Below are 19,736 nucleotides of genomic sequence, written 5' to 3' on the forward strand. Positions count from 1 at the left end.
TCACTGCAGCAATGACCAATTCTCAGGAGCATCTGACTCTGACCCACAAGGTAAATTAAAGATTCAAGAAGATTTATAAATTAGTCAATGAGAAGTTTTCTTTGTTCATGCTAACACTTCACTCCAGAATAAGATTATTAATGACTTTGTTCTTCTTTCTGCAGCTCAGAAAGCCTCTGGTGGAGAAGTTACGCAGAGAGCGAATCAACAGCAGCATTGAGCAGCTCAAGTCTCTCCTGAGTCCAGAGTTCCTCAAACAGCAGCCAGACTCCAAGCTGGAGAAAGCAGACATCCTGGAGATGACAGTTTGTGTCCTGAGACGGCTGCAGCAGCAGAATCAACCTGTGGACTCACCAGCTGTCGGTCAGGGCTATTCCAGATGTGTCCAAGAGGTGACACACTTCCTGTCCAAAGAGCAGGTGAAGACCCTGTCCCAGAGAAAACTGCTGAACCACATCAACAAGCTGCAGTCTTCCTCTGATAACAACCTGAGAGAGGCTGACTTCTCTCTTCTGAGCTCCACAGTCCAGACCAGCATCACCAAAGAGAAGAGTCCGGTCAACAGCGCCGTCTGGAGGCCGTGGTAGACACCTCCAGACTGGAGTTACTACCAGACCAACTGAGATGACCATATTGGTCAAAAGTTATCATCAGATTCTGAAACACTAGAGGTGTCGTGTGCAAAGTGTTTTAATTCATCTAAAAGTCGTAATGGACTGACATTTTCATGTACTTTTGGTAATATATTTTCAAAGAAAATGAAATCTGATATTTGTGAAAATATTGAGTGGAGCAAAATGTTTATTCTATGAATTACATATATTCTCTTATTGATTAATCAATATAATTACGTTTGGCCAATAATGGCCAGCATTATAAAGCCTGCATCAAGAGTGATGCAGTGATAGGAATTGGCAAATTTCAGCTACTTTCTGGTAGCACTTTTTCTTCCTTTTGGATGTGCTTGATTACGTTTTTACTTTGTAAAAGATTATTGACCCATGCTGGGTCTGAAGTCATCTGTTCTGTCATCAACATGTTCTGTTTTTTCCCTCTCATCTCGCTTTGTTTAGCTTTTACTAAATAAAATCCCTGTGTTTAGTGGAAATACTGAACTTGTTAACTTTACTCTTTTGGAGTACATTGTCTTGGACTACAAGTTTTTACTGTGATGTGTCATCGCCAAGTGCCTCCATGATGTGACCGATTCAATTTTTTTGAATAAAAAACATCAACAGAATCTTGAGCTGTGCCATTTCATCACCGACAAATATTAAAACTACATACCATTATCCGACATACATTATTTTTTAGGCTAAATTGTACTAGATTGCATTTGTTTGTACAGCTGTTGGCATTGTCTTCATCTGAGTGATGAAGAATAAACAATCTTTCAACGGAGGACACTTTAATTTCTATTATGGTTGACCACTACCCTCTACTGGCTGGATTATGCAATACATATGTAACACATAAAAGTCTAGCAGCCAGCCCAAATATCCCCATTGTGAACCCAGAAATGTTGAGTACACCAAAGTTTTATTGCAGAAATGTGAAGTATGCATAACATTCAGCCAAACAAACATTCATCATTTATCCAAAAAGCATTGGATTGGATTCACTACACCCTGAAAAAAATGCATGAACATTCACAAGAGCACTCGTGATTGTGAAATGTAAGTGTTTACCATAAAAATAACCTATAATTATGCCTGAAAGTAACTGGAATTTGCCTTAATAAATCACAATTTGTACTAGAATTAGCTATTTGAAATCTGAAAATTCCAGAAATGAAATCAGCATCCCATAAAACCTCTAAAACCACTCACATATTGTAAAATTGGCCATACAGTGCTAAATATGTGGTCAAACTGGACGATTAAGCTAATAATGCTAATTATGCAAATTGCTCAACATATGCAAAATAGCATCCAGCAGGTTTATGCATACTGGGGACCCATACTTCATATTTCTGGAATATAACTTTGGTGTACTGAAAATTTCCGGGTCCACCTAGTTGGCTACTGGACTAATAAACTAACCTATGTAATACATAAACTGACCAGTCAAACCCATAATAGCTGCATTAATGAATACAAATGACCCCTTTACATACCGTTTTCCTCTTTTTCTCCCTTGTAGATTGATGAAAACCTCCCTTTTTCCACCTTGTTGAAGCTTTATGACGTGATTACTGAGTGAAATATTCAAACTCAAGACATTTACACATTTCCCCCAAATTCAGACATATTTGGCATTTTTTTGGAAACTTTGAGATCTCCATTAGAAGTTAAAAGCATAGCTCTGTGGGTTTTCCTGACTAACCAGCCTACAAGCTGCTGCTTGTTTGGGGATTAATGTTCAACAGTCAAAACAACTCTGCTACAATAACACTATCTTGGTTGAGAGAATTTGGCAGTGGCTGTACTAGTAGTGTTACCTTGTAAGTCATGTTTCAGAAGGCACACCTAAACGAGTGGTTTAGTGAAACATTTTTTTTTTTTAAATGACTTTTTAGTCTATGGCTGCCACAGATTTAAAGAATTATTATGATCAAATTCCCATCAATAACACTTCATCATACATTTATTTCATGTCATACGTTTGACTTTTTCTGGCCGACCTGGAAATTTAAAATAAAAAACCTTATTATCAAGGTTATAGTTGTGTTTTTCGAGCCTTTTGTGTCTTTCCCCCAATGATTTTGTCACTTTTTCAACGTTTGTCGACTACTTCTGAGCCTTTTTTAAAAATGTGTGGGTTTTTCCCCATTTTTTTTTTTTTACATTTGTCACTTTCTTGACATCTTTGTTATTTTTTTCAACATCTTTTCAAATTTTTCGCCACTTTACTTGACATTTGTTCACATTTTGGTCACTTTTATTGACATTTTGCTCTCTTTTTTACACTTTTTTAAGTTGTTTTACCAATTGTTTTTGTTCTCTAAATGCTATAAAGTTAACAAAAAAACACAAATTCAATGAAAGTAGTGAATTGATTATTTATTTAACTTGTGAGGAGCGTGGTAGGGAACCCCCCACGTTACTCTTTTGGACAATTTGTTTGAAAGAAACCCAAATTTCTGATATAAAAACTTTTTGAAAAGGGATCAAATTTGACCCGAAATCAACAGGAGGGTTAAATAAGCTTTGATAGTTTTTAGTATACGTGCAAACAGCATGCATTACATATTTAATCTTGTCTTCAGCTACAATATGTAACAAGTTGATAAACCAGAAATGTTTGTATGTCTAAATGCTAGCACTGAAATCTTTACAGGACAACGCACACGCGCGTCACGCTCTACGTGGATGCTGATTGGACGACGAGACGAGGGACGCACGCAGCGTCAAATCGTTGCCCACCATGGCGGAATTTGTTCGAGTTGACAGCAGCACAAGTGGTCATACTATGGATAAAAGCATTACTCTCCCGCCTGACGAAATATTCCGCAACTTGGAAAACGCAAAGCGTTTCGCAATAGACATAGGTACCTGGGAATATAAAAGTTGTCTTTATGTATTCAGCCTTTTTTTTGCGGAAACGTAGCTATTGTCCGTGTCTATAGACCAGCTATGTTACTATAACGGTAACAACACATGGCTTTACGTGAAAGTTAAAAAAACTAAGCTAACGTTAATGCTGACATTAAGTCTGTCTGCCTTGAATATGTATGTCTAGTGAGGTTTCAAGCTAATATTTTTCCGATAAAGTGGTTGTGTGTCAAACAAACCTGGCCAACTTTGACAAGTACGTCAGCGTTGACGTTAGCTCCAAGCTAGCCTGCGTTGATGCTTTTGTCGTCCCTGTTTAGCTAACGGTAAACCTGTACAGTTTAACAGGTGTTTACGCGTTAGTTTCAATCCAGTGTGTGACTTTGTTTAGCTTCTACTACTTCACGGGTTTCTTAACTGACATTATCCATGCTGTTTTCCATTGCTTAAACAGGTGGCTCCCTCACAAAGCTTGCATACTACTCAACTGTACAACACAAGGTGGCCAAAGTACGATCTTTCGACCACACTACAAAGGTAACTATGTGTTTTATTATCAGTTTCTGTAAAAGCTGTGGGGTCCTAGTATAGTGCCACGTTATCCCACATCCCACTAAGCTCAGGCTGCATTGTAGCCTGCATTTTCTCTATTTCAAAATACATAGCAGAGGAAGTGGCAATGAACGTTGTTCCACTTTTCTCCTCTGTTTCTGTCTAATTTGTGTCCCCAGGAGGCGACCGGTGACAACCTCTATGAGATATCCATGCAGGAAGAGGTCACTGCTCGCCTGCACTTCATCAAGTTTGAAAATGCTTACATAGAAACATGCTTGGACTTTGTCAAAGACCACCTGGTCAACACGGAAACCAAAGTTATCAAAGCCACAGGTGGGGGGGCGCACAAGTTCAAAGAACTCATTGAGAGGAAACTCGGACTCAAGTGAGTATTAGCTGTGGGAATCACCAGACACCTACGATATCGCCACAATACGATATTAATATGATTTAACCATATTGCAATATTCTGCGATGTATTGCAATTTACACCATTTTGTCCAACTTCTTATTTTTCCTAATTTCAAATGATGTCCCCAAAAGGAAACTTGGTCAACATCTGTTTCATCTAAAAAGATCCATTTCTCTGTTTGTTCATCTCACTTCAATTTTAGTGCTTCAAAATGAGATTGTCAAGCAGACAAACTGACCAACACATCTATAATAAAAGATCCATACTTGGCGACTGTGTATTCATACAGTATTGCCACTGAAAATATCGCGACACAATGGTGTATAGATTTTTTACCCCACCCCTAGTGAGCATACAGACCAGCTGTGAATAAAACCCCAAAACTGTGTTTGTTACTGCATGTACAAATAGAAAGAGAGGCAAATATCTGCCTTATTCCAGATGACTAATCGGGCCTTCTGCCCTTGCTGTAAACATATTCACAGACGAAGCAATATCCTGTCCTCTACCTGGGGATCATAAGATAAGACTCTTTATGGACTTGTTAACTGTGCAAACTACTTTGTTTGCTAACCAAACATTGTGATATGGCATTAGCATTGAGTACCATATATGTACGTATATATGTTATTTTTATTTTTTTTCAGTAAAAATGTTTCCCTTTTTAATTCCGTTTAGAGAAAGAGGAACTGATCTGTGGAATAAGCTTTATGTATTTATTTGACTGCACACACACACACACACACACACACACACACACAGACGGCTGCAGACAGCTGCTCTGTCTAGAAAACTGTAAATGTCTGGTAATATTGTAAAAACAAAGGAGACTACACACTACCCTTGATGATTTACCAAATGCAGGATAACAGTTAATCTTCTGCTCTGGCTGAGGATGATTTATTCTAATGTGAGTCTTTTGTGTGTTGCGTTGTGGCAGAGTGGACAAAGAGGATGAGATGACCTGCCTCATCAAAGGATGTAACTTTGTGCTGAGGAACATACCTCACGAGGCTTTCGTGTACGCCAAGCACGCAGACTCGGAATTCCGCTTCCAGACGACTCAGCCAGACATCTTCCCTTACCTGCTTGTCAACATCGGCTCTGGCGTGTCCATAGTCAAGGTGATAACTGACGAATCACAGTTTTGTCACGGGTTTGTGAAAGCCACGTTCCCTGCTTAACCAGTTAATTAAGATAACAAATAGACGGTTGACTGGTCGGCCTATTGACAGAAGATGAATCAGTAGTTGTTTTGATAATACTTTCATTGTTGAAGCAAAATGATATCTACGGATAATCTTATGGATCTTTAGGCTTGACTGGAGATCTTATTGAGAGCAGTTTTGGAAAGTCTGCAACTGCTGACAAAGGGGAAACATGGGAGGGACCAAGTGTGTGCACATCCAGACAAACTACTCTGGTGCAAGATAAAAAATACTTAACTGGAGGGCACAAAGAATGTCTGCACACTTTTAGACTCCAAATCAATTATGGATTTCTCTCAATTTCTATGAGGATCTTGTAGATTCAGGTTAGTGTAAGGAAAGACTCAGTCAAAACATACTGTACATTAAAGCAAGTTTTACCAGTGAAGGAAAATAGAAGCTCTTTTCTGGTGATGGCAAGGCGCAGCCTCCAACTGAGCTTGATGACGTAGATGTCATCAACGTGTCTGAAAGTTGTAAGTCTTCTGGTAGCTGTGCAAGAGAAATCTCAATCATTCCCCATCAGCAGAGACAGAGAGCGTAGGTATATGTAAGGACATTACAAAGGCACAGGCTAATTACTGCTAACTAACATGCTAGTTAACCTTAGTAATTAACCCTAAACAGCTAATGTATTCAGTGATTTTTTGTCTATGCACGGGATAATGCGTGGTTATGACGCAATTGTTAGCTTATTTTCACAAAAACCTCTGCTATGCATAATGAGAGCTAGAAGGTAATGGAGCCTTGTCGTGTTTCTTTAGAAATAAACAGCGGACAAATAGAGTCTTGAAGTGCTTCAGATGTAAAGTTATTCGCTGCCAAAGCGGCGCCAAAATGAATGGCAGTCGATGGGATGCTAACTGCAGGTGATTGCTTCATAGCATTAAAATGGCGCCATGGGAGATACGCTCAGAGAGGAAAAGCTTACCCCCTTGAGGTGACCGAACCTCAACGTCATCGTTCTCAGCCACTCCCTCCGTTTGCTGATTGGACCGCCAAATATTTGGCCAGAGAAAACCCGCAAATACACCGTGAACCCAGACAGAGTACTGAAGGAAAATGAAATGAAATGAAAAGAAATACGTAGGAGGGCGGAGCAAGGCTAATGGCACACACGTCTTTATCCACTGTACAGTATAGTAGTTGTAAGAGCCCTTGGTGTAAATAGGAACCACAAACACACACACACACACACACACACACACACACACACCCACCACAATACTACACAAGCCTACATGCATATAAGCAAAAATGACTTAGACTTTCACTAATCGAAAAGGTAAAAAGTGCGTAAATTACTCATTACAAATTAGCTTGGGGTATGTAGTGTATGTAAAAATGTCAGACCTAGTAAAAGTACTTTGCTTTATTGTGCAGGTTTTGCTTTTGTAGATGAATAACATTTCTATTGACCTGTTTCTTCTTCTTCTACTATATTTGATTCGTACAAAAAGCAATGTTACTTTCTCTCCCTCTACAACAGGTTGAATCCGAGGACAAATTTGAGCGAATAGGAGGAAGCTCAATAGGGGGAGGGACGTTCTGGGGCCTTGGAGCCTTGCTCACCAAAACTAAGGTATCCTATATACGTTTTTCTAGTTTAACTGTCAGACTGTAACAGTCCTCCAGGAAAGGTTGGCTGCTCAGTGCAATATTTTGTTCCCTTAAGCCTCGTGAACTTTACCCTTTTTCTATCCTGTAGAGATTTGACGAGTTGCTACAGTTGGCCTCAAAGGGGCAGCACACAAGTGTCGATATGCTCGTCAAAGATATCTACGGAGGATCTTATGGGTCTTTAGGCTTGACTGGAGATCTTATTGCGAGCAGTTTCGGAAAGTCTGCAACTGCTGACAAAGGTGAAACATGGGAGGGACCAAGTGTCTGCACATCCAGATAGAATACTCTGGTGCAAGACAAAAAATACTTAACTGAAGGGCATAAAGGATGTCTGCACACTTTTAGACTCCAAATCAACTATGGATTTCTCTCAATTTCTATGAGGATCTTGTAGATATAGGTTAGTGTAAGGCAAGACTTTATAGGCACACTCGTGCAGTTCTTTCAGTTAATTGGATCAAAATATACTGTACATTAAAGCAGTACCACAGCCATCTTTTGAGTATCAAAGCAGACTTGAGACATCGTTGTTATGTCATCTTGGCAAGGTAGACTTAATAACTCTAGTTTTATTGCAATATCTGTGTCGGTGTAAACTCATGACCTCTCACCCAGTTCTGATACGGTTTTGTTCTCTCTGTTAGCTGTTTTTGCAACTAGACTCAACAGAAATTCACAAACTTTTGTTTGGCTATTAAAGCAAATTCTGTTGCAGTTAATGAGTAGTTTATACAGTTTTGTTTTGAAAATATGGAACAGGATTAAGATATTTATACCTAATCATCCTAATGCTCATATGAATTTGTTAATCTGCCAGTGAACAGAAGGAAAGGAACAGAAGAAGAAGTGGGACGCTCCCTAGTTTGAATACTGAAAAAGTGTTTGTACTACTGAAGGAATTCTAAAGAATTGCCGCGGTTGTTTTGTCCATGTATTAGTGGCAATATTTAAAGGTCCCATGGCATGACAATTTCACTTTATGAGGTTATTTAACATTAAAATGCGCTCCCCCAGCCTGCCTTTGCTCCCCAAGTAAGCTAGAAAAAAACCAAGCCCTGGGTATCCTGCTCTGCCTTTGAGAAAATGAAAGCTCAGATAGGCCGATTTGGAATCTTGCTCCTTATGAGGTCATAAGGGGCAGGTTACCTCCCCTTTCTCTGCTTTGCCCATCCAGAGAATTTGGCTTGGCTATGAGAAAGAGCCCCACCCTCCACCTTGCGCCCCCCCCCCCCAATAATTCAGCACCAAGGCAGATTTTTGGGAAAGATACAGTATTAACAACCACTAAGGCCTATATAAAAGAGACTTCTGATACAGTATTAGGGGACCGCATAGGAGCATCTAAAATGCACCATGTCATGGGACCTTTAAATATTTTTAAGCAGCTTTTCAGTTTTGTGATGTGGATATTGCCTGTATGTTTATATAACTCTTTTCTAAATCTATAGAGTTCTCTAAAGAAGACATGGCCAAGAGCTTACTCCACATGATCAGCAACGACATCGGGCAGCTGGCCTGTCTGTATGCTAAACTCCACAACCTCTCCCGAGTGTACTTTGGTGGCTTCTTCATTAGAGGACACCCCGTCACCATGCACACAATCACCTACAGCATCAACTTCTTCACCAAGGCAAGGCCTGTTCCTCTGCTGACCTGAAAAACAACTAACCCTATTCACTGTATTCCCTCGGTCCACCCCGCAGCACCTATTTAAAAAGAAAATGTGTCACTTTTAAAGCTGGTTCGACTGTTAGCCTTATCGATGTGGTAACCTTTTCCTTTTTCTGTTCTGGACTCGGCCTCGACTCAGACTCAAACCTCTTTGGACTTGGTCTCGACCAGTCCTGGTCTGGGACTTGTCGTGGACTCAACAAAGGTGTCTTGACTACAGCCCGGGCGACAATGTTTCAACTGATTTAGCAGTTTAGATAAAAGAATAGTCCTGCGGTTTCAGATGTGAACTAACCACAGACGTGAAAATAGGGGAAACACAATGGATATCCGGCATTATTTTTGACATTGAAATTTTATTTTTTTCCCTGGCCTGCAGTCGCTTGTGCAATTTAAAGAAGAAACAATGCCACTACATAGTGATCACGAAGTGTCTTGGTGCTCTACAAGAGTCCCTAACAGCTGCTCTTCTTTTCTCGATATCACAGCTATATCTCAGTTTAGTCCTGAACCTGGTTTGCTGTCACCTGAACTTGGCAGTGTTTCACCTACACCCAGACTTGTTAAGTCATTACCTTTTTTGTTCTTGTTGTAGGGGGAAGTTCAGGCCTTGTTTCTAAGACATGAAGGTTATCTCGGAGCCATCGGAGCATTTCTCAAAGGAGCAGAGGAGGACAGTAAGGAAAACCCTCCAAAAGCACATTATTGTCCTCAATTTGATATCAACAGAGTTATTGTATATATTGATATACCTAAACCTAACTATTAGGCTAAAAGATAAGAACGTTGTGCGTACGCGTGTGTGCGCGTGTGTAAACTCGCACGCACATGCGTTAGTTTATATTAATGAAAACAATGTTGCTGAACTTCTTATACTTTTCTAGTTTTCTTTTTCACTGACGTCACTTCTGATTAAAATCTCTGGACTTCAGTTATGAAACTACTGAACCTCCATATCGTGTTTATCTTTCGCATGAACACATAACTAACTCACTGCCATGGCTGAATATTTAAGGACTGATATAGTCAATAATGCCAGAGCACAAAGACCAATAACAGAATAAAGTTTGTATCAATATACATATATATGTAATAATAACTAAGAAGATATTTCCCCCTTTAAATTCTGCTAGCTAGCTTGGCAAAAGAACTTTTTAAATAATACAAAAAATCTTTTGGAAATTGATCTTTATGCCTTAATTTGAAAGATCATGGAAAATCCAACCTTTTAAGGACACCAATTTTCTTTGTGAATGAATAATGTATTGTAAATAAATAAATGTTCTTCCTTAAAATACAGGGGACATAAATATACACACCCCTATGTGTGGCAGGCACACTTTTATTTTTAAATGCCAGTTATTTCATGGATCAGGATGCTATGCATCCTGATAAAGTCCCCCCCCCACATCATCACATGCCCTTCACTATACATAGAGATTGGCATGGGTTTATTTCAGTTAGCTTAATAGCTGGTTTGATTTGCATTGAGAGAAAATCTTATGGAAAGTTACCCATGCCTATCTAGGTATATTGAAGGGTATGTGATGATGTGAAATGTTTTTTTTTCTCCCTCTTTTTAATCAACTTTAGCATGGCTGTGTAAACATATTCAAGCCACTGAAAAATTGCATCTTGTACCCCTCTAGATCCAAACCAGTACAGTTGGGGTGAGAACTACGCTGGAAGCTCAGGCCTGATGAGCGTGTCTCCAGAAATGTATCCCATGCAACGTGCACGTAGCGGAACAGTGAGTCTCCAGAGGAAGCAGAGAGTGATAAGAGACTTGAAGCTTGGTCATGCACCACATCATATGTCGCTTTACATCTCATGACCTTTTTTCACACTGCTGCTGGTTCATTGTTTTTTTGTGTTATTTCACCCACCTTCCATCAAATTCTTATGATTTTAAACTTATTTATTGACACACCATTACCACTATCCTCACTGAATCCGTAGACATCCTACATCCGACGTTCATCTTTGTTAATCTTTCTTTTCATTTCCTCTCCACACACTCCTCTGTCTACCTAACCCTCTCCTTCAGTTTTCCGTAAGTACCTCCGTCGACGTTGTGTGCTCTGGTGTGATGACGCGTGGCTCCTGCTTACAGTGCCTTGTTCTCTAGCTGTAGATGCTCGACTTCTTAGACGTGTCCGGCATTCACTTTGTTCACTTATGCAATGACGAGAGACGAGAGCTTTCTTTTAAGCTAAGCTTTGATTTTGCCACTGTTTTGTCCTTTGCCTAATCATACATTGGTCAAATCATTCACTATAAAGTATTGGTTTGGTTTCCTATAAGTAGTAGGAAAGTCTTCCTGTGGTCCAACGACATTAAATCAGACAATATTAAAACATCTCATGACTAATACAGGAAAAGAAAAGAAACATAGCAAAGCACTCACAACCATAACCAGAAAACCCCTAGAAAAATGATTTAATAATACAAAATGACATTAGGCTATGTTACACAACATGACACATGGGTTTAGAGCTAACATCTAGGCAGCTCACAAAGAAAGAGAACCAGTATTTCTTACGACACAAGAAGGATGGAAAAAAAACGTAAAAACGGGTGTTTTTAACAGCTGCTTTGCTTTTTGATTCCTCTGTGCGGTCTTTGTAGAGCAGTAGGAGCTGTTGACGGCTGTTAACGTCTAGCTGCCCTAGAGTCCCCTGTCACCACTCTGCCTTACTTACTGCATCTTCCTCTGCATCTATGTTGTCTTTACAAAGAAAGAAGAAAAATCTAAAGATTGAAATCTTCCAGTGTTGAAACTACTATGTAAAATATGTCCTATGATAAAAGAGTGATAGCTAAAAGATTCACAAGCAGTTTCAGTTATTGAACAAAAGAGACGGCATGCATCTTGTCCGTCTTTGTTGTGTCTAGTTTGACATGCTGGAGATGGACCGTCTGGAGGGGAAGCTGGTGAATCTGCCTCTGCTGCAGGACGCTTCATCTTACATCCCCGACACGGTCGACCTCACCGAGGACGCTCACGCCCGCGAATACTGGCTCTACTGCTTCGAAGAGGCCCTAGACGGGGTAGGATGGCGCTTTGTGTTTCGGAAAACAATGGCAGTCTAAAATTAAGACGTGCTATACGGACAATGCTGGTAGACCTTTTCATTTCATTGAGCATTGAGCTGCAATGCAATTCTTGTGTGTGTCAAAGCTAATCTTCAAGTCCTCCCATAAACAGATACATAATTGACAAAAAGAGATTTTAAGAGATTATTCTTGCGCCAAAATGTTGCATTGGCAATTGTTTAAGAATAAATAATTATTTCAGAATGGACAAAATCACTGGTTCTCTTAAGTTTGTTTACTTGCAGCAGGTAGAGTCAGGTAGAGAGCACTTCAGCATGAATACAGAAAGTGACTGAAGGGTGTTCACAACAGTGTATTTTTAAAGGAGTTGGGAGTCAAGTTAGTTATTCGGTTCATGCAATCAGTAGCTTTTCTTCTTATCCATGGTTGGGCCAAGCATCTCCTCCACATAATGCACTCTGCCCTCAGGGATACATCCTGTGCTCTTTGTCACTCAGCTTTCATAATGAACACATGAAAGACAGAAATACGCAAACAGAAATACTAAAACAACAGTCTGGATACAAAGAAACTGAAGCAAAACCGTTCTAAGCATAATCTTTCAGATTGATAGCTTACAGTAGAGTTTTTGTTATCAAGCTACATTGTATTTGCACTCTAAAGACAAAAACATGGCTGTATATCTATATTTAGCCAGTTATCCATGACGGGCCAGTTGTTCAAAACATTTAATCTGGATCAAAATGATCCGGATTCGGAAATCCCATTTCTTCCTATCCAGGATCAGGCAATCCGTCTTACTTTTATGCCGGTTTTTCAAAGCAACATTGGATTGGATCACCCTGATCCAGATACACAGTTTTCAAGATTACCAAATCCGGATCACCAGTGCTCTAAATAGGACAACATATCACAATGTGGGCTACCAGCTACTTACAGAACAGGTAGAGGAGTCAAGATGGGTTCACTCTAAGTGTTTATTTTGAGATAAAACACAAACATAACTCCCACTTCCTTTTATAATTTTCTTTTATGACCCCTCATCTAAGCTACTACAAATAAAAAACTAATATACATTAACAAATACATTGTGGAAATTTTTGAAAACGTCTTAATATTAAAAAAAAAGTTAAAACCGAAGTAGTAGTAGTAGAATGTTGAGGGTTCTTCTTCATCTAAGGAGGAAAGACCAGACATTTGTATTAGATTGTTTCCTTGAAATTAATATATGGTGATGAATGAGATATATATTATTATTTTGTATTTCTATTTTTGTTATTTAAATCTGTTTGGGGGATTGTTTCATGAGGACAAGATAATTTGTATTTTTTTTTTTTTTTTACTTTACTAAACTTAACTAAGGTTAAACAAGTCAAGTGCAAAATATAAAAAAGTATATACACTAAATGATACAAATGTATTCTTTGACCAATTTAAAGTTTTACTAAGTTTTTGTGCTGGAATCCACCTTGAAATCCACCTTGAAATCTTACCCCCTGTTGGGATCAGGATAATCCTGTTTTTTTGGATCAAAGTTATCCAAATCCTACTGACAAGTTTTGAACAACATAAACTGAAGGTTTGATCCAGATTAAAACTAGGATTGGATGGATCTAATCTGATTTCAGATTCCTTCTTTCCCTTTTGAACAACCCATTTTCAAGATTTGATCCAATCCGATAACCAAAATCCGATTAGTTTACCTTTGAACAACTGGCCCGACAATATTAAAACAAACTAATCCCAGAAATGGACGGTACTTTTTGTGTACACAGGTCAGTTTCTAATACAAGATGAATTGGTTTTGATTTTGTCATTTTCTTTCCCACTCTGTGCTCAGCAGAGCTTGTGAACACGGCTGTTTCTACATTGTTCTTGCAGGTGGTTCAGAGAGCTGTAGCGAGCCAGCCTGACATGCCGGAGGCAGCCGAGCGAGCCGAGAAGTTCCGCCAGAAATACAGACACAAGCTTCAGACCCTCCGCCACCAGCCTTTGTAAGGGAACTGTTTTTTTTGTTGTTGTTGTTGCATGCAAGGCCTCTGCCTCTGTTTGACCCAGAGGTGGCTTTTAGTAGACTTAACCTCAAGTATTTTCTTCAACGTCTGCATTAGTTACATGTCTTCATACCTGCTGTTACTGTCCACGTGCTTTGTCAGTGAAAAAGGGGAATCTAGATGTAAAAAAACAAATCAGGTTTTTAGGAGTCAGGAGCACATTAGGGGTGTATTGATACAAGAATCTGAATCAATAGATCAATTCCAAGATCAACAATCCAATATCATCGATGCAAAGTAAAAAAATTGGTACATATCAACGTCTTTAAGACTTTATTTTGAAATCTCCATGGCAATTATTTAAAGGCCATCAAGGGATTAAAAACATTTGCATGAGAAATGTGGCACTTTATAGTGAACAACAGGAGCTTCCTTTCTCTACTTCTTATTGAAAAAGAACAGATTGTTTTTATTTTTTAAATGTCTGGAAGAGCTCAGTTACAAAAATTGTCAAATCAAATTTTAGTTTCTTTTGTAAGTTGATTAAATGTAACTGATTGTGTTGATATTGTCTTATAACGATCGCAGGCCCTTGATTTGAATTTTATTGGAATCGTACCGTGGCGGACTTTGTGATATCAGCAAATATTGTACTGTTGTGCAAAGAATCAATTTAATATAGTATCGTAATTAAAGTTGTGATTTACACCACTAATAGTGATCTTAGGCTCCGTATTTCAGTACCGAGTTTTTAAAAGATCAGTTTGAAATGACAATATCGGTAAAAAGTACTCTGCACCGACCGCCCTAGCCCTGTTGTGTGACTGTTTTTCTCTCTGGCTAACGTAGAGTGCTTCTCTTCTCACCTAGTGCTTATGGATCCCTCACTGTCAGGAGTCTGTTAGACACGAGGGAACACTGTTTAAACGAGTTCAACTTTCCTGATCCCTACTCTAAGGTCTGAGTGAAATCTATCAACCTGTTGTTGTTGTTGTTGTTGTTGTTGTTGTTGTGTTTCTTTGTGTGTGCTACACAGCTGCTTTTGTCCACACTGATCCGGTGACGTTTCCATACAGTGTCATGGTATCACACCGACCATTTATTTCCACCTCATACTGTAAATTGGGCCTAGCATATACAGTAGGCAAATCTTTATTATACACTTAAAATCAAATTTTCACATCTGTCCCCATCTCTGTTCTGTTGTAGATTAAACAGAGGGAGAACGACACGGCTCTCAAGTACTACCAGAAGGCAGTAAAGTGTCTGGACGAGTTGAGCTGGGAGGAGAGACAGTATGCCCTGGTCAGGGGCGTCCTGGCTGGGAATGTCTTTGACTGGGGAGCCAAGGCCGTCTCAGAGTGAGTAGAGTAAATGGATGTTCTGTATATCCTATGGGCTGAGTGTGGGTGGTGGGAGAGGCTCCGCTTGCATGTCTAATAGTTTCATACAGTCTTGAAAAGGGAGTTTTTCACCGCTAGAGTGTTACATTGTTTTCAAAAGTTATCCAGACTGTAAACGGTCGGCTGCATGGATGGTAAACCAAATTAAAAAAAATCAATGACAGTGCTGCTTGCATCCCAACAAAGAATGTAACTGCATCCCAGTTCTGTTGACAGGCAATCCCAATAATCTTGTCTTTTAAGCGACTGGCTGCAGTCGTTGACCTCAGCTGCCTGTCTCTATAAGAAATTCGTTGATAAGGGTTGATTTGAGATGGCTGGTAAATTCAAAATATTTTAGTTTCAACCTCAACGTTTGGAAAGTTTGGTGTTGGGATTTCTTCTACACTATGATCCAAATTCCTGTCTGACCTTTTTTTGTTTTGATGTCATGCAGCGTCCTTGAATCGGATCCTGAGTTTGGGTTTGAGCAGGCTAAACGACAATTGGAAGGTATCCAATTATTTGTATGTCGACTAACCATTTGACTCCAGATAAAATTGGGGGTTAGTTCTGCACAGAGGTAGTACACCCTAAGACTGAATTTGTTTGTAATTTCTTTTTATCTCCTCAGAGCGGCCGTGGCTTGTTGATTCCTATGACCAGTGGTTTGAGAGACTAAAGGTCAGCCTCCTTAAATTCTTTCTCTATCAGACCCAAGTTATTTATTGAAGCATTATTGGTGGGGGAGAGGTTTGAGGTTTTACCAAAAGCACAAAGAGAAAATACACATAACAGCCTTTTGAGTGCTTAGTAACATTTCCTATACTTGTGATTGTGTGCCTGTGTCCTGCACTCGGGATGATTAGTGCTCGAATACAATCCATCCTGTTTTTTTTTCTCTTGCAGGGTCCTCCTCATAAGTGTGCCATGTTTTTCGTAGATAATAGTGGAGTAGACATTATCCTAGGGGTGATGCCTTTTGTCAGAGAGCTGCTCTCCAGAGGAACAGAGGTAAGGAACTCATGAGAATTTCAAAAAATAACATATTCGATGAAATGCTAATGCCACTCTTCTCTCCGTCCAACCTCCAAAGGTTGTATTGGCCAGCAACTCCGGTCCGGCTTTAAATGACGTAACGAACGGTGAACTGCAGATATTGACCGAAAGCATCGCTGCTATGGATCCAGTGGTTCAGTGAGTATTGATAAGCGTTTTTAAAAACAGATGGGAAAAGTTAGTAAAAAACAAAAACAAAATATAAACCTCGGCTAACCATCTTTATCACACCAAGAGCAATATACAGTCAACAGACACTACTTATTTCATAACATAACCAAGCTGATATGTGGCGAGTGTCTGGTGTTAATAGGCATGCCGTGCATCACCCAGGTGGGTGCTACACATTGGTTGGTGTTAGAGAGTAGTAGTAGCCCCCCCCTCCTCACGTAAGCACTTGAGTGTCTATGATGATTATCACATATTAATTAGGTGTGGGAATCACTAGACGCCTCCCAATACAATAGCATTACAATACTTATGCCACGATATGATATTATTTCAATTTTAAACATATTGCAATATTCTGCAATTTATGAGCTTGCAACAACAAGTTTTTTTTTTTTTTTCTCCCACCCTTAATATTGTCTTTCCTCGGTAGCTTCTAGCGGGCCGGCTTCATAGCACATGTAACGTATGCAGAGCAACTGCTCCAACACTACGCTTCTGCTATAGTCATTGAAACTGGCGACACCAGACATGAGAGCGGTGTGTTAGTGGTGCGGCGATCCGCTCTACAAGCGTAGAAATACGACCTTCTACTTATATTTTTTTTTACGTGAGGTGTTTACACAGAAATGGAACATACAGTGCCTTATATATGACTGTTTGTTAGCATATTGGCAATTTTGCTGTGAGAGTTTCTGTTCTTATTTCTTGTTTCCCTCACCCGCGTCCTCTGATAACAGCTGACCGAGAAGGTGGGGCTAGTTAAAAAAAAACAAAGACACATTCCGCAGCGCATACGCTCCAAGAACAGGCCGCGTACATTACACGTAAGCCAAAAGCCAAAGCATTAGACATTATGTCTGATTTCACACCTGAAAAGCTTTTTAAAAACATTGAATGAGATCTTGTGTAACCTGTGGCTTGTTGTGTAGGGCCGGTCTGAGGGAGGACAGGTTGACGTTGGTCCAGAGTGGTTCCAGTTCACCCTGCCTGGATCTGAGGTTGGTTCTTTGATGTTTTTTAAAGGGAGTACTAATAAGCCTGTGAAATACCTAGAATTAGACTATCCTTCTGGAGTAGATGCAATTTATTACGCTCTAGAGGGAGGGTAGGCTTTGGGCTGCACATCTATACTTTTAAAAGCCAGAACTCTGAGCACCTTGTGGAGAGTTGATTACATAAACTGTAATAGGGCAGCAAAAATGTGTGATTCTCTGCCTAGTCGTCTAGACAAAGTGCTGGCGATGGTGGTGCGGGAGCGAAAAACCGACCTGGTGATCATCGAGGGAATGGGCCGAGCCATTCACACCAACTACTACGCCATGCTCAGCTGCGAGAGCCTCAAGATGGCCGTCATCAAGAACTCGTGGCTGGCCGACCGCCTGGGGGGAAAGCTGTTCAGCGTGGTCTTCAAGTACGAGGTACCGGCCACCAGCCAACACTCTGCAGCTCTGACGCCCTCATGAGAGCGCCGGAGGCTCGCGTTTGAGCCGGGGTCAGAATGCCGAAGTCGAGCAACGGCTACGGATTAGCTCTGAATGTCAGGATGACGGCCGTATACTGTCACTAAGTAAATGGCTGATTGCAACGTTGGTTTCAAAAAAGAAAAGAGTTTTAAAGGTGATCATCGACAGGGAGCTTTTACATTTTGTTTTAAAACATTGTTGATTTTAGTTCTGGTTTCAACACAATTGGTTTTTATAGCAGGTTGTCCAATATCCTGTAAAATCACTTAGTTTGCTACTATCATTACTGCCTATTGAGCTCATTCAGCATCTGGAGGAAGTCATCACTGGCTGTGTTAGGTAAACAGACTGTTATGTCTTCAACTTGTTAAAAAATCAATGTTGCAATCGGGACTAGCTACCAACACAACACTGTGCACCCATTTGGGCGAATGCAATTCTTTGGCTGGTGTGTGTGAGAGAGAGAGAGACGCGGGTATAATTACAGCTTTCAGCGGTAACACTTTTTACATAAAGTGTGTTTAATGTGCCTTGAGGCCAATGTGATAAAAGCAGCAATCACTCGGACTGCTTCAAATACCACCCAAATATCTACATTTGTTTCCCAGCAATCTAACCTCCATAGACAAGGAAGAGTCTCCTGTTCTTCTGTTATTACTGCCATTGAATGAATTGAGATTAAAAAATGAATCATTGTCACTGTCACTTGTGTAGCAGTTAAGGTGGCATCAGGGAAAATGATTGCGGGAGAAGCAGCAATCGGTCCTCCACAAGGTGGCAGTATGCTACTGCCATGTTTTATTTTTTGGGGATGATATATCAAATCTTTCCCAAGGGGCTTGGTGTCAAAACTAACACTACATATTTCAGGTTAAATATTCTAACTGTCTCTGATTAAAGCGTCAGCTCACAATGGAATTACTGTAATTTGCTGGCATGTACAAGTGCGAGCTGTAATCAGAAATGCAACTGTTTAAAGGCAATAATACTGCAGCACCTAGTTCTAATAATCATCAAATACTGTATGATTGTAATGTGGCTTACTCTAATGGTGAGTAAATGGTAAATATCTGAATTTAAGGCGGTATGTGATTTTAAAAGCCTTTCGTTGGTGTGAAATGTTTCCCAAAGTGAGAGTTGCTGGACATGACGACTCACATTGCAATATTGTATTTGTCATATGTACATATATGTGATATACAAGTGTGTGTGTGTATGTGTGTGTGTTTATATACAGTATACAACTAATTTGCATCACACTTAAGCACACCAAGCACAATTGTGTGTATTATCCTCCTGACAATCGATTTAATTTTAATTAAATGGTGAAAAACGTTTTAAATCCATTCTATGCGTCTGTGTGTGGGTGTTTAGTTCATAGCATGTGTCGGGGGAGCTCGAAACCATGTAGAGGAGTAGGGAGAGTTCAAAGTCGTCCCATATTAAAAGAAATATATAAATAAAAAATAAAAAACCAACCTGCCCCTGGCGGTAAAAGAGCTCAACACCCTGGTATGTGGTGGTTGATGCCTGCTGGGGAGCTGGGGGCTGATGATGCATGAGGGGGCCTGGCAGGGGGTCCTGCTGCTTTTCCTCTCTTTTTTGAATCCCTCTAGCTGCCAACACACACACACACACACACACACA

The 19,736-nt window shown here is 40.0% G+C and overlaps 2 protein-coding genes across 5 annotated transcripts; both read left to right on the forward strand.

Annotated features, from left to right (window-relative positions):
- Nucleotides 1-2: 2 nt before the first annotated feature.
- On the forward strand, nucleotides 3-1,046 carry LOC117943453 (transcription factor HES-5-like; the record flags this gene model as incomplete). Its single annotated transcript, XM_034869593.1, has 2 exons — nucleotides 3-50; nucleotides 165-1,046. Coding segments are annotated over 2 exons (471 nt in total), but the record flags the coding sequence as incomplete, so codon positions are not given.
- A 2,258-nt stretch (nucleotides 1,047-3,304) lies between these two features.
- Nucleotides 3,305-18,220, forward strand: pank4 (pantothenate kinase 4 (inactive)). 4 transcript variants are annotated; one of them, XM_034868266.1, is made up of 20 exons: nucleotides 3,305-3,490; nucleotides 3,949-4,031; nucleotides 4,226-4,434; nucleotides 5,402-5,585; nucleotides 7,159-7,251; nucleotides 7,378-7,552; nucleotides 8,741-8,922; nucleotides 9,559-9,640; nucleotides 10,613-10,713; nucleotides 11,011-11,016; nucleotides 11,859-12,014; nucleotides 13,902-14,014; nucleotides 14,885-14,972; nucleotides 15,224-15,375; nucleotides 15,854-15,909; nucleotides 16,031-16,080; nucleotides 16,306-16,410; nucleotides 16,493-16,593; nucleotides 17,556-17,624; nucleotides 17,846-18,220. In XM_034868266.1, exons 1-20 carry the CDS (start codon nucleotides 3,367-3,369, stop codon nucleotides 18,087-18,089), a joined length of 2,373 nt encoding a protein of 790 aa, XP_034724157.1. In that variant the 5' UTR covers nucleotides 3,305-3,366; the 3' UTR covers nucleotides 18,090-18,220. The 4 variants fall into 4 exon arrangements, with proteins under 4 accessions (XP_034724157.1, XP_034724159.1, XP_034724158.1 ...); XM_034868268.1 differs by having other exon boundaries at nucleotides 7,378-7,531; XM_034868267.1 differs by lacking the exon at nucleotides 11,011-11,016.
- Nucleotides 18,221-19,736: the final 1,516 nt, after the last annotated feature.

Source organism: Etheostoma cragini, chromosome 4 (genome assembly GCF_013103735.1).
Source record: "Etheostoma cragini isolate CJK2018 chromosome 4, CSU_Ecrag_1.0, whole genome shotgun sequence".
NCBI lineage: Eukaryota > Metazoa > Chordata > Actinopteri > Perciformes > Percidae > Etheostoma > Etheostoma cragini.